Here is a 15439-nt window from a genome sequence, read left to right as displayed (position 1 = left end):
GCAAGAAAATAGTTCAATAAAAACAAGAAAACAAAACAAAGTGTTGAAAAGTAAAATGTAGGTAGATTTATCTCCACTACACGTTTTTACCTGTACAAAACAATAAATTACACACATGCAATATTTATACATCTGATACAATTCAGATCACCTTCAAAACTCAGTCACACACCCAGGGCCATTTCAAGACATTTTGGGGGCCAAGGCAAAATGACACCCCCCCCCCCCCCCCCACACACACACACACACACACTAAATATCAATCCTACTTTTTGGAAAATAATAAGCAGTTTTTGCATACAAGAGAATTAAAGAGAATTTAAGGCGAAGCGCTTGCACATACTGTGTTATTGTGTTGTTTTTTTCGGTATGTGGGGGGGGGGGGGGGGGGGGGGGCACCATGAAGCCTTTGTGCTTAGGGCACCAAAATAGCTAGCAACAGCCCTGGGGTGAGGGGAAAGTTAAATAAGAGGATAAGGTTAGGGTGAGGCACAATGAGCTTGTTTGGTGCCCTGGCTGCGGACATCTCATTGCGTCAGTTTTACGCTGCATTGGGATCTGCAGTTAGAAAAGGGAAAAACCCCTTTTTGCACATAAATAACAAAAAAGGGCACTTTTGGCATCAGGGGTCTGACGCAGAGGGTGACTGATCAAGCGTTTGTTTTTGACGCGCTGGGAGTGAGAATGTGATCGATCAGACGCTCACTTCTACCTCAGACACACCTAAATAAAGAGTTTGACCAGAAACGGCTTTCATCTGTTTCTGAAAAGAACTCTTCACACAGATTTTATTCCAAATGTTTGAATGTAATTTAATTAGATTATAAATTGTGTGTCATTATATGAATTTTTACTAATAAAATGTCATTTGCTTGTTGCTAAACGCGACTAAAAGCAGCTGTTTTTGTATTATGACAGTGTGAGTGTTGCCTGTGACCTTTAACCCTAAACAGTTAAACCTTCCTCTTAGTTTGACCCGAGGTGCCTCTATTCTTATTGTGTTCAGCGGTTCAGATTAAATTGAGTCCCTTTTTATTTGTGTGTTCCATTATTTATTCAGACCCTCCACAAATACACAATAAACGTTCTCCAGCAGGCCAAACACCGGATGTCAGCGACCCATGGAAACGGCGCCATCGTGGCCGTGCACCGGCCACTCATCAACGTGTTTGTCAGCAACATGAAGAAAATCCTTTTAGCCAGACTCAAACTGTTCACAATGACAGTGTTCGTTTGTGCACGTGTGCACTAAACTAATAAACACAGCCATTTATAAATAAATACATGCATATTTAAAGAGCAAGTCACCCCCTGCCAGAGTCTTACTCCACTCCCACTTCCTGTTTGAAAAATGCAAAAAATGCTGTTGCCTGGCAGACTACACACACACACACACACATGCGCGCAACATTGTGACCTCATAATGTACCAGCTGACATCATAGTGTACTTCTTAGCCTATAGCAATGGCAGATTAAATGTAAATGCAATGCAGAGTTTTTACCTGACAACTGGGCAACAATGACAGTTTTAGGCAGAATATTTAAATTTGAACTAAGATGCACTTAAGTGCCAAATGATTGACTGCATGTGTCTACAGCATGGTTACACACTCATTTATATAGTTAATCAGCAAAAAAAGAAGTGGATTTGGGGGCGACTTGCTCTTTAATGACTACAAATGTGCGTTTAAATTTTCAGGGAGCTGAATTAGTCAACTATCAGAAAACATATTTTATACATTTAAATGTTATCTGTGTTTCTAACGCTTGGTGTCACTTGTGTTTTATTAGTGATGTAAAGCCTTGGTGCAGATGAGCAGGAATGAGTCAGAGTAAAAAATAAAGTTTCTGACCAGCAGAACACTGGGAGGTACAGAGAGAGCAGCGAGATGGGACAGAAATCCACAAAGACGTGTTTCTGCAGCACCGATGGGTCGTCTGGATCAGCTTTATTCACCCAAAACTAAAACGAACAAAAACAAGAGTTTTTTATAGTTGCTTTATAAACCGTTGGGAGGTTCCTAAACTTTGAAAATGAGCAGTCTGAATATCCTTTGGCGCAGTCTAAACTGGAGCTTTAACACCACCTGCTGGTGTTGTAGAGGAGATACAACTGTTCAGCCTACAGGTGTAATAAGACTCAGGTAATTATTAGTAATGGCATAACTGAATGTATTTATCAGAAAAGTGTGCTGATAAAATATGAGAAATGTTCATAATATAAAAACTTAAAGGTGTGATATTCCATACATTAGTAGTGCTCTCTGGTGTAAATCGATGCCTTATTTAAGACGCCCCTTGGGCATTTTGACTATCTGGTCTTTGGCTCTTTAGCCTTCTTGGGCTTCGCTCATTTTCCCCACCAGTTCATCAAGAACTGCTTTTCCTTTTACTCAACTTAGCTCGGTCAATAAACCTTTTGTCTGGTCACCCGACTCTGAGAGATCCTTCCAGGAGCTCAAAACTAAGTTCATCCAAGCACCAGTCCCGACTCATCCTGACCCCACATCCCAGTTTACTCTAGAGGTTGATGCTTCTGATTCCAGCGTTGGTGCTGTTTTGTCCCAGGTTTCTTCCACAGACCCTGTCTTCGCCCCCTGCACCTTCTTTTTCGGACCCCTGTTGAGCAAAACTACGATGTGGGCAATCGTGAACTGCTTGCCATAAAACTGGCCTTTGAGAAGTGGGCTGGAAGAGGCAGAACATCCTGTCGTAGTTTGGACTGATCACAAAAACTGCTCCTACGTCAAAGAAGCCAAAAGACCAACCCCCATACCCCCCCACCCCCACCAATCACTGTGGTCCCTTTTCTTTTCCCATTTTAACTTCCTGATCTCTTACAGACCCAGAACAAAGAACACCAAACCTGATGCACAATCCCGTCAGTATGCCTCTGACATGGACAGTGAGCCATCCACCATCATTCCCCCATCACGTGTGATTGGAGCAGTGACCTGGGGCTCACTAAGAGACTCATGGAAGCCCAACGTTCCGCGCCAGGTATGCCCCCCACCAATAAAACACGTTCCTTCCAGAATGCAAGGCCCACTCATTCATTGGGCCCACACTGCCAAGTTCTCCATTCACTCAGGTGTGAGCAGAACCCTGTCCCTACTCTGCAGAGGTTTCTGGTGCATGGTACATTGGTGCATGTCACCTTTGTGCTCTATCAACAGCAGTAATCAGCCCCCGCTCGATCCTCTCAGTTCCTGCCCGTCCTTGGTCCCACGTGGCCTCGTACTTTGTCGCTGGCCTTCCCCCTTCCTGTAGTTTCTCAGTCATCCTCACCACAGATCGCTTTTCTAAAGCCTGTCACCTGATTTCCCTCAAAACATTGCCTTCATCTGTCGAGACTGCCAGCCTGCTCATAAAGCATGTGTTCTGCCTACATGGCATCCCTGACGAGATCCTTTTGGGTCAGTCCCCATTCAAGGTTTCTCTCAGGTATCACCCTCCCCTGTTCCCTTCTGAAAAGGTTTCTCCCACCACTGCTCCTCTGTTCATTTGCCGTGTAAGGCACACTTAGTCCCAGAGCTCAGCAGCCCTCAAGATGACAGCTGATAGAAACCATCACCTGGCTTACCGGCGCAGACCTGCTTCTGACTATGATTTTGAGGTCTCTCGGGCTGCCTCCTCCTCCACCTCCTCCTCCTCTGCTAGAGAAGGAAGGGTTCTTCGTGAGCTTCCTGTTAGCCTTCCTCAGCTTTCTTGCAGGTGGGTGTGCCCGAGAGTAGCCCAGCTGCATCCAATTACTCATCAACCTGCCAGAGGATTTAAGGAGCAGAGTGACATTTCTCTGAGCCAGATGATTACTCTTGTTTGGGTTCTCCACCATCAGCTCTTCTCTGAACATAACCATCTGGATCATTACCTCGTCCACGTCACTCTGAACCTCCCCTGGCCGCACACTCTCCGCCACTCACCCGCTCTTCCCTGGAACCTCCTGTGTGACCCTTGTGTTCAGCTCCCTCCTTATCCTCACAGTATCCCTGGACCCACCACGCTCACTCAGACCTGCATCGTCCCGCTCTGCCTACACTCTCATGGAAAACCGTATGCTTCAGCTTCTGTTGTCCCTCCTACAACACTTACCCACTTTTGTCTTACAGAGGATTCCCCTGGACCATGTGGCCCACTTTTTTGAGCAGCGCCTTTACTTCATCCTTAATAAACACCTTTGTCCTTACCTTAATCTGAGGCCATTGAATAATTCTGCACGTTGTGGGTCAGAAAACTTCCCCCACACCATGTCATGATGAGTCATTTAAAAAAGCTATGATACTCCTGTTCTGAGATGCAGAAGTTTGCTGGTACAGAGGTGGGCTGAAATCAGCAGGATTAATCATTATAGTTAACGATATGCACACACCTCGCTTCTGATTGGCTAACAGAACACAGCCAGCCAATATCGCCAAGACACTTTCCACTCTCTCTCTCCTGCAAACAAATGTTTTAAAAAGCCTTCCTGTGGGCAAGCAAAGATGGCCGAGACCATGAATGCAAATTCACAGTGTGACATAGATATGTGAGGATTTTCGAATCCTAGCGTTTCACCATCAATTTCCTATCAGAAGCTATAGCGGGAAATATGTGTAGGAGACTATTTTCATGTTCAGACTGTGGGAAAAACTCAAGAGTGGCCGATTATCATCAGAAATAATCATTAACAAAAGTTTTTTTTTCAGTCAACCACACCTTTAATGCCCATTTTCTTTTACTTTAGCATATTACACATTTATAAATGTATGTTTGTAAATTATGTTGGGTGAGAGTCTAAAAAATAAAACAACCTTTGACCCCACGAATCTCTTCTATATGACCACGACCCCTGTTGGTGTTGAAGGTACAGCTGTTCTTCTGTCTGTAGAAAAATGTTTTTTAACCATGTCCTCATTTAGCTCTGCTTTAGGCCACATACTAATCCTGGCTCCGATTTCAAAGGGCTCAACATTTTTAAGTGTTCCCTACCTGCTTTTTTTATCTGTAACCTACTTATCATTTACTTTTTATTGTTCTGCAGTTCAATTCCCAGTGGATATTTTAGTCAATAATCACATGCACATGTAACGTGATGCAAGTTGTTACTTTTATTAAATGATCATTAAGATGTGATATTCCGTATGAATATGAATTATCAATATTATTGATCTTTTGCTTTTTTGTGGTTGAGGGAAATCACACCTTCATAATAATTTGAGACAGAGGCAACAATATAGATCATCAAAATCAATTTAATACCATATTTCTACTATTAATAATGACAGAGCACATTATGATGAATGATGGTTGAAACAAGATAACTGAGACAATGAATGGAATGTGAACTTAGATGTTATGTGAGCAAAACCTCATTAAGTGTCTTAGAAGGTAATGTCTGGGTTGTAAAATAAGTCTGGCTGTATGGTTTAACAAACTATCAGTTAATAAAACCATCCCACAGAAGGTGTGCGTAATCTACGAACCCTTGTCGAGAAGGCTCCCAGTGATCCAGGGCTGCCGGTGGGTTGAATTCTGTGGTATTTGGAGCACCGCTGGTCTGAGATACCTTCCAGGTGACTGCTGGAAGATGCCGGAACTATTTAGCATCTGATGCAGCTTTGCTAAGAAGGTTTGACCTGGAGGATGGTTCCTTATGCTTTACTGACCCAGTTGGCTGAACCGGGCAGCTCGCTAGAACTGAAGAGTTCAGGAAGGGAATTCTCTTTTATTAGCCATTTTTTTATCAGTTTGGACAAATCAGCATTTAACAAAATTTAAAGTGGGCGTTATCCAAGACATCAGACAACACTCCTTTCTCAAACACTTAGAGAGGTCATCTCCCTTAAAGTCTCTTTCCAGAGTATTTCTCTTGTCTGCCATCTAGTGGCTGACAAGCATATCACACAAATAGTCTCTTGATTCGTTATTTTAAGACGGCGACTTCACGTTTCTTGTTTATAAATGTTGTTCTGTAGAGACTTTCTTGTCCGTGAAATGTTCATCAACTCTGCATCAGCCGAGGTATTCCTTAAATTTGAATCAAGTAAGCGGTAGTCTAACGCTGTTGGTTAGTTCTGGTCTGTGCTCAGTTTCCTATTGCACGGAGCTCTGCAGGGCAGGGGCCGTGCTTAGCAACAAAAAATAAATAAAAGACATATTGCTTATTTGATCACAGTACATGATACGACAATCACTTTTACAGATTTCTGAAAAATCTTACATAATTTCTGAAAGGGGAAAACTCCAGAAAGCTGCTTTATTGTGGGGTAAAAAGGTCAAATATTCATAACAATATTATGTGTGAATATACTGATAAACAAATCATTGTTAAGTTCAACAAACAGACTAATCTGGTGTCGTTTAAAGGGACTTTTTGGACTTTTGAATTTTTATGCTCGCGATTGCCCCCTCAGGCCAATAGCGTAACGGCAGCTTCAATAGTAGGCTCGTGCACGAGGCGCGCATGCTGTACGTGCACACTCCTTAACGAAAATAACAGCTGAGACAGTCCTGTGTGTGTGTGTATGTGTGTGTGGCCTGGAGGACAGAGGACAGGAGAACGCACAGCTAATTAATTAAATTATTTGGTTCTGTACCTTTCTCTTCAGCACAGCCGACAAAGGTTTATGATGGCTCAGTCCTCCTGCATGCTCAGATCATTCCCTTCCCTTGCTTGAAAAATTGTTACAAAATGAAAGTTGAACCCACATCTTTTTTATCTGTGAATTCAATGCCGTTCGGCGAGTCTCAAATAAAAATTTGGGCATCTTACTGTAAAAAAATATACCATTAATGTAAAAAAAGAAACTCTAAATGAACTATGTTCACACCCAGAATAAAACCCAGGTCTTCTGCACGAGAGTCCGACATCTTACAAGGTGAGCTACACTCTAGTAACATACACAGTATCTGTAACTTTTATATCCTTGATGACAGCTGAAACAACATCAAACCAAAGAACGGTTTGGAGCGAAAATGGCTATTTTGTTGCTAATTTGCAGGAAATATCTAGAAGAAAGTTCTACAGAAAGTAGCTAAGGGTCCTCAGAAATGTAGTTAGGTTCATCACTAGGCGTTCGGAACAGCAACAAAGTCGCTGAGCTGGCACTACCTCACTCTCTGCGGCTAAAGCTACGGATAGCAAATGCTACGGGCTATGCCTGAGCGTGAACCAGGCCCCTACAATGCGGCTCAAAAATTGAAGCAATCCCGGAAGTACCAAAAATTGCAGTTCCACCCTCATCCACTGGGGGCTGGTGTCAGAAGCGAGCAAATCCTCATTGACTCCCATGTTAAAAATACCAATTTCACAGCAGAAATAAACATGTTTACAGCCTGGTACCAAAACATGTTTTTTGTTTAAATTATCTAGTTTACACTCATGACAACTCTGAGGGGGGTGAATTTTTTTCTCACTCTTCTGTTTAAGTGTATTAAAAGCCTAAAATTCTGTATAATTAATGAGCATCCGACCCACGTGACCACAGAGCTAACTCCGGGGAAAGGCCTCAGTAGAACCTCGGCCTGGCTTGGAAACTGCTCCGGGATTTTGAGTCTCTGTGTTTGTGTATTCTTGTTTGGATATTTTTTGTGCAATTGTTGGACAAAATGACTTGCTGTGGCATTAATTGCACTAATAGAGCGTCCAAGGAGTCTCCACTTCATTTATTTTGGTAAGTAAAATTATATTTATGTATTTTAGGTCACTGCCAAGCTGAGCTTAGATTTTAACTTGTACTGTTTAACCATGAAATTTAAATGTAATAGGGTAAAACCCAGTGCATTTAACATAATGCTGCACTTTAGAAAATGGGTAGAAATATAACATGTTGGTGGAGCTGGGTTCCGACTATCGGCTTGTGGAGCTCTCGGGAGACCGATGTTTTCCACCCTTATCCCCTCCCCGCAGCCCGGTGTTCTGAGAAAACGTCCTACTTTGGCAAAATGTCCTACCCGTAGGCTAATTTTACTGTGTTTTACATGACACAAACTCTAACCATAACCCTAACCCTAACCCCAAAAAAAATCAAGTATCAACGTCAATAAAAATTACTAATACTTACTACTTATCTAGTTTCCTGCAAATATGACAACGGAGTAGCATTTCCTTTTTGTGTTGTGCGCATGCGCGCCCATGCTCAGGAACAACGGGTAGGACGGTTTACGGGGTAGGAGAAATTCCCAGAACACACCTGTTCATCTCTGTCTGATCGCGGCTTCTGTGTGCTGCGCGGGCTGACGGCTGGTTCTTATGGCAAGCCAGAACCGCCAAAATACGCCACTTCTCCCCGCAGCTCGGCGCATCTCTGTCTGATCGCGGCTTCTGTGTGCTGTGCGGCTGCCGGCTTGTGGAGCTCTGGGATGGAAACCTTTCCTCCCGGTTCTCCCCAGCGGCAGCTCTGCGCATCTCAGATCGCAGCGGCGCTTGTCTGCTGTGCGGCTGCCGGCTTGTGGAGCTCTCGGAGACCTCTGTGTTCCACCCGGTTTTACCCAGCGGTCAGCCCGGCGTATCTCTGACTCAGAAGCTCTGGTGTTGTGCACAGTTAACTCCGGTTGTAGCTAGGTTGCTACCTCCGTTAGCTTAGCTCCCACCTCCGCATTAGCTTTGTGTTAGCTTCAGGTTAGCTTGTAGCTAGTTCGACCAGGTGTCGTCAATCAATCCCAGCCTTACAGCCCCACCCTCAGCTCCTCCTCTCTTCCCTTTTATGGAATTGTCTGGGCTTGACGGAACCTGTGACACGGTCAAAATGGCGGTGGTGGCCACCTCCCATTTTAGCAGAAAAACTTGTTATTGGAGTCTATGGAAACCCATTGTCCATATATTTATGTCGATGGCGTGAACGCGCATGAAGCAGCCTGCTCGACCCGAGCAGCTCTCTTTTTCTGTGATTTTACAGAAAAACAGGCAATCACAGTAAAAATGCCAGGGCTCATTCTACAGGACCAGGGCATTGCACGAGAATGTATGAAGAAGAAATTTATTATTTCTATACATGTTTTGGCTGTCGAACTTCCATAATGCCCCTTTAAGAACTTGAATAAATTATAGGAATGAACATTTGTTAACTCATTATTCATGACTGTAGAGCGTTTACATTACTAAACCCTTTAGATTTAAGTACAGATTGTAGGCACCACAGGAAATGACAGTAACAACTTGTAAAGTTAGAAGGTCATTTTACGAGCCAGAAAAGATTACTTTATTAAAGGCACTAGATTTAAAAAGTCTTGTGTCTTCACAAGCATCTTGTGATCTAGAACAGGAATGGCCTGTATGAGAAAAGCTAATTTTTGGACATCTGATGAAATGCAGACCTTGAGCGACGCTACACACATCACAGCTCTCATCTTTATTACATTGGAAGACTCACGTTTGGATTTCAATTCTTCTGATCTGTGTTTTAACTCATTTTCAACTTGAAAAACTTCTAGAATAAAACGTGCAGAATCGTGAAGTCATCAGTGAAAAATATCCAAACGCATAGCTGTGGGGTTCCTTTAGAGAAACCTCGTGAATCGGCTACAAATCACCCATATTTTATGTTTCTGGGAAAACTTTTTTAAACTTTCCTTGTGTGTAACTTGAACAAAACTCCTGCTCTAGAAGCTAACAGCCTGGGATATTCCCACTAGTGATGTGTCGATCGTGAACGAACCGGCTCTAAGAGCCGGCTCTTTGAAGTGAACGACGGGAGCCGGCTCGTCATTGGGAGCCGTCCCCTCCCCCCTCCCCCCCTGCTTTGGTGAAAGCTACAGGCGATTGGTCAACATGTGTCCAGACTGTCCACACACAGAGCAGTAGGGGAGGGGAAGAGGGAGGATCAGACTCAGGTCTAGTACACACGTAGCCGGGTTTTTTTTTTAAACGAATATCCACCCCTCCAAAAACTTGCATCCACACCACCTCGTTTAAAAAAAATGTCCACACGTACCCGGATAAATACGTTGTTAAGAGCGCAGCTCTGAGGGCATCCATGCTGTCGGCTAGTGTAAACACAGGTCGCACACGTGATGTCAGCATTATTTGTCGCGGAAAGTGACGTTGTGGACCTTAAAACTCCGGTTTTGTCTGTCCACACGCAGACACCCAAAACGGAGAAAACTCAGATCTTCACTTTGGCCGGAGTTTTTAAAAAGATCCGTTTTCGTGTGAAAAAACTCCGTTTTCGTGTGGATGACAGGCCAAAACGTAGAAAAATATCTACGTTTTGGCAGATCCCCAGCTACGTGTGGACAGGGCCTCAGACACACAGCAGAGCACATGTGGGTGGAGGGAGATGAGAGGGAATGAGGAGGAGGAAAAAGGCGAGAGAGAGAGGAGAGTGCGATGAAGACGGTGAGAAAATGAGCGCCAGCCGTTGGAAAGTGGAGATTTCTTAAAGTGTTCAGTTATTAAATCCATAGAAATGATAAATATTTGATATTTTGCATTTTTTACATTAGTAAATCATTTTACATATAGTTTTGCATTATTTTGGTTATAAATGTACTCTACGCAACAGAAAATCTGAGGAGCCACTTGGGAGCCGAAAGAGCCGGCTCTCTAAAAAGAGCCGTAATTCCCATCATTATTGTCTCAAAGTTTCCTCATTCTCAGAGATTCCCATCAGAAGGCTGCAGGAGGCACGTGCATAGGGGTTGGCTGAGTCAGGCTGCATACCTGACATGGTTATAATCTGGGAAGTGGTTTTTGTTCTTCTCCAAACCAGAAACCACTGACAAACTTCATCTCTGAACTAACATCTGAACAGAAAACCTCAGATTTAGTGTTAGACCTGATTAGACAGATGGTGAAACAACACTGATTCTCACTTCTACTTCAGAAAACACTCCAACGTAACACCGTCCCACAGTCACGAGGCACATAAATAATCCTAATAATAAATAATCCTGCTGTATGACATAAAAACGTTTCCTTTTGTCCACAAACCCCTAAACCTCTGAAAACCTGCACTGGACTTCAACAGGCTTGATTTCACTCACTGGTGTCAGAGAGTGCACATTTTATTTTCAGTATTTGGCCAAAACAGCTCCACATCATTCCTCATGCATGTCTGCATATTTGTGCATGCTCTGGAACGCTGAACTTTCCGTGCAGCAGAAGCAGCAGGAAGTCCTGCAGAGAACTTCCACCGGCTGTTCGGGCTTTCCAGAGTGGGCGTGGCCTCGCAATGAAGGAAGCGCCCTCTCAGCTGTAGTTTCTGTTCTTTCGCCTATGTGACAAACACGTACCTACCTGCTCTACAAGAGGCAGGAGCAGCGGACCGCTCCGGACCGGACTTGGATCTGAACGGGATGGTGGTGCTGGTGGATCTGGCGCACGGCGGCTGCCCGGAGTGCGCCGGCGCCTCTCTGCTGCGGGAGTCGAGCTTGTGCGTGTTTCTGCTCTGCGGGAGAAATCACCGGGATATCAGCGGCTTTTCAAAGGCGCTCCAGAGGTCACACAGCAGGGTGCAGGTGCTGGACTCTGGCTCCATCGCGGAGTGTCTCTACTGCTTCAAGCAGGCCGTGGACCAGCTGGATTTGGACCTGCTGGAGCAGACCTGCATCCGGGTCTGCACAACTGCGCGGGGTCGGGAGGAGCTGGGCCAGTATCAGGAACTGCTCTTTACGTCCGTTTATAGGTTTGATTATGAGGTGGTTCAGCTCACCTGTACGAGCTGCAGAGGCTCCACCCACTTGAACCCACCTGGACTAACAGTACAGGAGGAGGTGTATACGTTTCTGCAGCAGCTTCCTGCATTAAAGGGAGACATTCGAGTTCTGAAGTCATCACTGATTCCAGGTCGGTTCAAGTCTCAATAAATAAAAACAGAGGCGGAGCTAGGATTTTTCTGAGTGGGGGCACAGATTTTTCTGAGTGGGGGCACACTATGTACAGAGGGGCCAAGCATTAGTCTGACATGCTTGTCTTTTTTATTTATTTTTTTACTCTTGAATCTGAAATTTGTGTATTTTAAATTGACAGTGTGTAATTTTTACTGTTAATCTGGAAATTTCCATCAGAATATCCATCATGCGCCTGGCCTAGCAAGACTTGCTAGATCATTGCTCAAAGGAGGACAGGACAGATGCACAAATGGGGGCCAATCAGATTTCAGCACCCTGTGACCCCCACCCTTAGTCCTGCCAGTGAATACGCATGTATTGTATCTGTATGTAACTCGCTGCAGTGACAGCTGACCGAATGATGTCATGCATGATCGAAAGAACTTCTCTCTCCTCTGTGTCTCAGACTGCTTTGGTCACGGCTTCACCACTCGTTCAGGTGGTGTATCCTGCATCCCAACCCTGTCCTCCTTAAATCTGTTCAGCAGCTGCAAGAGGAGGGACCCCGTTGCCGTGGTGATGGAGAACAAACGCCGGCTGGCCCTCCACGCTGGTTTCCACCCTCTGCCTCTACAGTCTGTTAAGGTTCTTTGATGGTTGTAACACAGCAAAAGCAAATGTACTCTATAGTAAAGCCCGGGTTGGCAGGTTATCCGTTTTCTGCAGGTGAACCATGCGAGTGACGTCTGGGTTTTGGGACAAGCTGAGCCGGACAGCTACGATTCCATGGTGACCAACCAGAGTGGGCTGGTTTTGACAGCACCAGGCGCAGACTGCATGCCAATCCTGTTCGCTGATCCAGTGAAGAGGGTGATTGGAGCCGCTCATGCAGGTAGACGATGCATTCAGGGACGTTTAAGCATCATGGTGGGCAGCTGACACTGTTGATTCTTACAAGCAAACCCCAGGTAAATGTATAATTACACACATGCTCAGGTCTAGTGGTTATCAGGGGTGTGTACTGGCAAGAAGACTCGATATATTACAATATATTCTATTTATCATTGATATTTGCAATTGATACATTTGTTTGGGAATCTCAAGCCGGAAGCTTCCAAGAGGCTTGTGTGTTAACAGAAATCTGGCGAAGGCGTTAAAAACTGCTGCAGTCGGGGTTCCGCTGCACCAGAAAGGAAATCCAGTAAATGTTTGGATGTAAATTCTCAATCAAAATCAAGTCAAAAATAGATTTTAAATATTGATTCAGTCTCATAACAGGAACCATCACAATAATCAGGTGTATTGATATTCTCTACATCCCTGGTTGTTCATGGTGATCACGGTTGATTTGCAGGTTGGAAAGGGACGTTAATGGGGGTTGCCATGGCCACTGTGAATGCCATGGTGGCCAACTTTGACTGTCGGATGAACGACATCTTGGTGGCCGTGGGACCGGCGGTGGGGGTGTGTTGCTTCACACTGCCCAGAGAGCAGGCACTGGACTTCCTCAGCATCCATCCAGACTGTGTCCCTGATCCAGAGTCGCCCAAACCGCACGTGGACATCCGTCTCGCCAACAGGTCAGAGTCAGAGCAGTAAAATATCCACGGGATGAGGGTGATCTGATCTGAGCAACAACGAAAAAGTACCTTCTTTCACTCTGCTCCCAGAGTTCTTCTCCAGAATGGTGGCGTCCTGCCGGAGCACATCCATGATGACTCGGTGAAGGACCAGAACTGGGTTTCTCAATGCACCTCCTGTCATCCCGATGACTTCTTCTCCCATGTCAGGGACGGACTCAACTTTGGCACCCAGGTGGGATTCCTGTGGATCAAAGAAACAGCCAAGCAGACCGCAGCTGCAGTGGGACAGACGTGACGGAGGTCAGAAGTCGGCTGTGGGAAGTCCTGGAGATCTCCCCCATCTTTAGGAATGGCCTCATCTTCCTGTAACGTGATGTTTGTAAACTACAAAAGCCAGCAGACATCAGTTCTGCAGCAGCAACAAGCTGAGTACTACTTCCTCCTGCTGTCACTGAACTCAAACGGGCTTATCCGACCATGTAAAAGAGCATCCTGCTGCAGACGGGCGTGCTTTTGTGCATCTCGTTTAAAATAAAAATATTTAGCATTCTTGTAGGGGGGTGACTTGTTCTTTAAGAGCTTTTAAATCAGGAGACAAAACCAAATAGTAACTGTCTGAACTTAGTTGGGGTTTGGACTGGGAGCTCATCAGTCCTGTAATGTGCCATCTCTGTTTCTCCAAACTGAAGCCATTCAGGAGTCTATCCGGGGCAGCTCATTACAACTTTTACTGGGAAATGCAGAATTTGCTCTGTGTTATTGTACAGCAGCGATGCATCCTCTTTGGTAAACATCGCACCTGATTCGGTTCCAGGCGCCTCTCCAGCAGCCTTCACACAACAGGAAATGAGACGACACACGCACCTTCAGGATCGACACATTTATTTTTTACAAGTTGTCTTAAAAAGCAGCCCTATTCATAAAAAGGAGAACGGGTGTGAGGGTTTTGGCTGCTCTTCCCAACAATCTCTTTGATGTGTGAAATAAAACTGGTGGTCAGATCTTCACTGCATCAGACCCAACGTGACCGGCTTTCGGACATTTTACACAACATTAAACATACAGAATAGAGCCCAGCTGCGTCTGGCTGCTGCTGTCAGAGACCTCCTAAAGCTTTACGGCCAGATCTGTAGGTGTGGTGCAAACGTCTAACTCATTTCTGATCCATGGAGTTCCTCTGGACGTCCCAGTAGCAGGTTTCATTCGTCATGGAGACCCAAATCCTTGTGAGGGAAGAATTTGATCTGAGGTGAAATTTTCACAAGGAATGGAACGAACCCCTGTGACATCACCATCCTCCCATAAACATCATGACTTTGACATCAGAGCTAAAACTCCTCCTGACGGTGGCTTCAGCCTCAAACTCACTCCGCTTCATTTGTTCCACCTTAAATAAACATTCAGAACCACGTTTTGGCCTCCACAAAACCTTTAAACAGACGCAGAATCACACCGGTGCTCCACTGGGCCGCGTTTTAAACGCTAACGCACAAATGTACAAAACAGCAGGCAGAATAAAGCTTCCTTCATTTCCTATTTTACAGTAAATCTGTCCTAAAGGTTTCATTAGTTTAGAGAGACGCACCGTTAAACTCGGTCCTGCTCAGGTCCGACTCGGACCAGGATCCTTTCGGGTCCAGAAGCTCACAGACCCACTGTTCCTCACACCTGAAACACTACAGGTCTATCCTAAATCAGTCGTGAAGTCAGCTCCGAGTCAGTGAGCTTAAACATCTAAAACTTCAGCTCGGCAGCTCCGCCTTCCACTCTGCATGTTTGTGTCAGCTTTACCTCCAGCTACCACCAGAGGGCACCACACCCTCCTCCATTATGACCCTTCCTCCCAGCTGAAGAAGTTCGTTTACAAACAGCCTCTGGCGGGAGTGACACAAACATCAGATCTTGTCATCTCTCGAGTCTTTCCTCAGATTTGGCTTCATCAGAAATGGCGAGCCTCCACAACATAAATAAAACACAAATAAATAACCTAAAATTAAATATTAAACAATTATGTGAAATACCCCTCCTTTCCACCACAGCCGTCAGCAGCACGTCTTGCTCATGTAAGCTGCTGCTTGGCCCTTCCCACGAGACACGACGCAGCAGG

The 15439-nt window shown here is 45.0% G+C and overlaps 1 protein-coding gene across 2 annotated transcripts; it reads left to right on the top strand.

Annotated features, from left to right (window-relative positions):
- The first annotated feature begins 11159 nt into the window (after positions 1–11159).
- Positions 11160–13887, top strand: lacc1 (laccase (multicopper oxidoreductase) domain containing 1). Of its 2 annotated transcripts, none has more exons than XM_015965819.3 (5): positions 11160–11765; positions 12216–12394; positions 12476–12641; positions 13104–13329; positions 13420–13887. In XM_015965819.3, the coding sequence occupies exons 1-5, from the start codon at positions 11276–11278 to the stop codon at positions 13625–13627; spliced, it is 1269 nt and encodes a 422-aa protein (XP_015821305.1). In that variant the 5' UTR covers positions 11160–11275; the 3' UTR covers positions 13628–13887. The 2 variants fall into 2 exon arrangements, with proteins under 2 accessions (XP_015821305.1, XP_054602569.1); XM_054746594.2 differs by having other exon boundaries at positions 11635–11765; positions 12295–12394.
- The last annotated feature ends 1552 nt before the right edge of the window (positions 13888–15439 follow it).

This window comes from Nothobranchius furzeri, chromosome 14, assembly GCF_043380555.1.
Source record: "Nothobranchius furzeri strain GRZ-AD chromosome 14, NfurGRZ-RIMD1, whole genome shotgun sequence".
NCBI classification, from domain to species: domain Eukaryota; kingdom Metazoa; phylum Chordata; class Actinopteri; order Cyprinodontiformes; family Nothobranchiidae; genus Nothobranchius; species Nothobranchius furzeri.
Note: the sequence above shows the minus strand (reverse complement) of the source record. Positions and strands in the feature narration are given on the sequence as shown.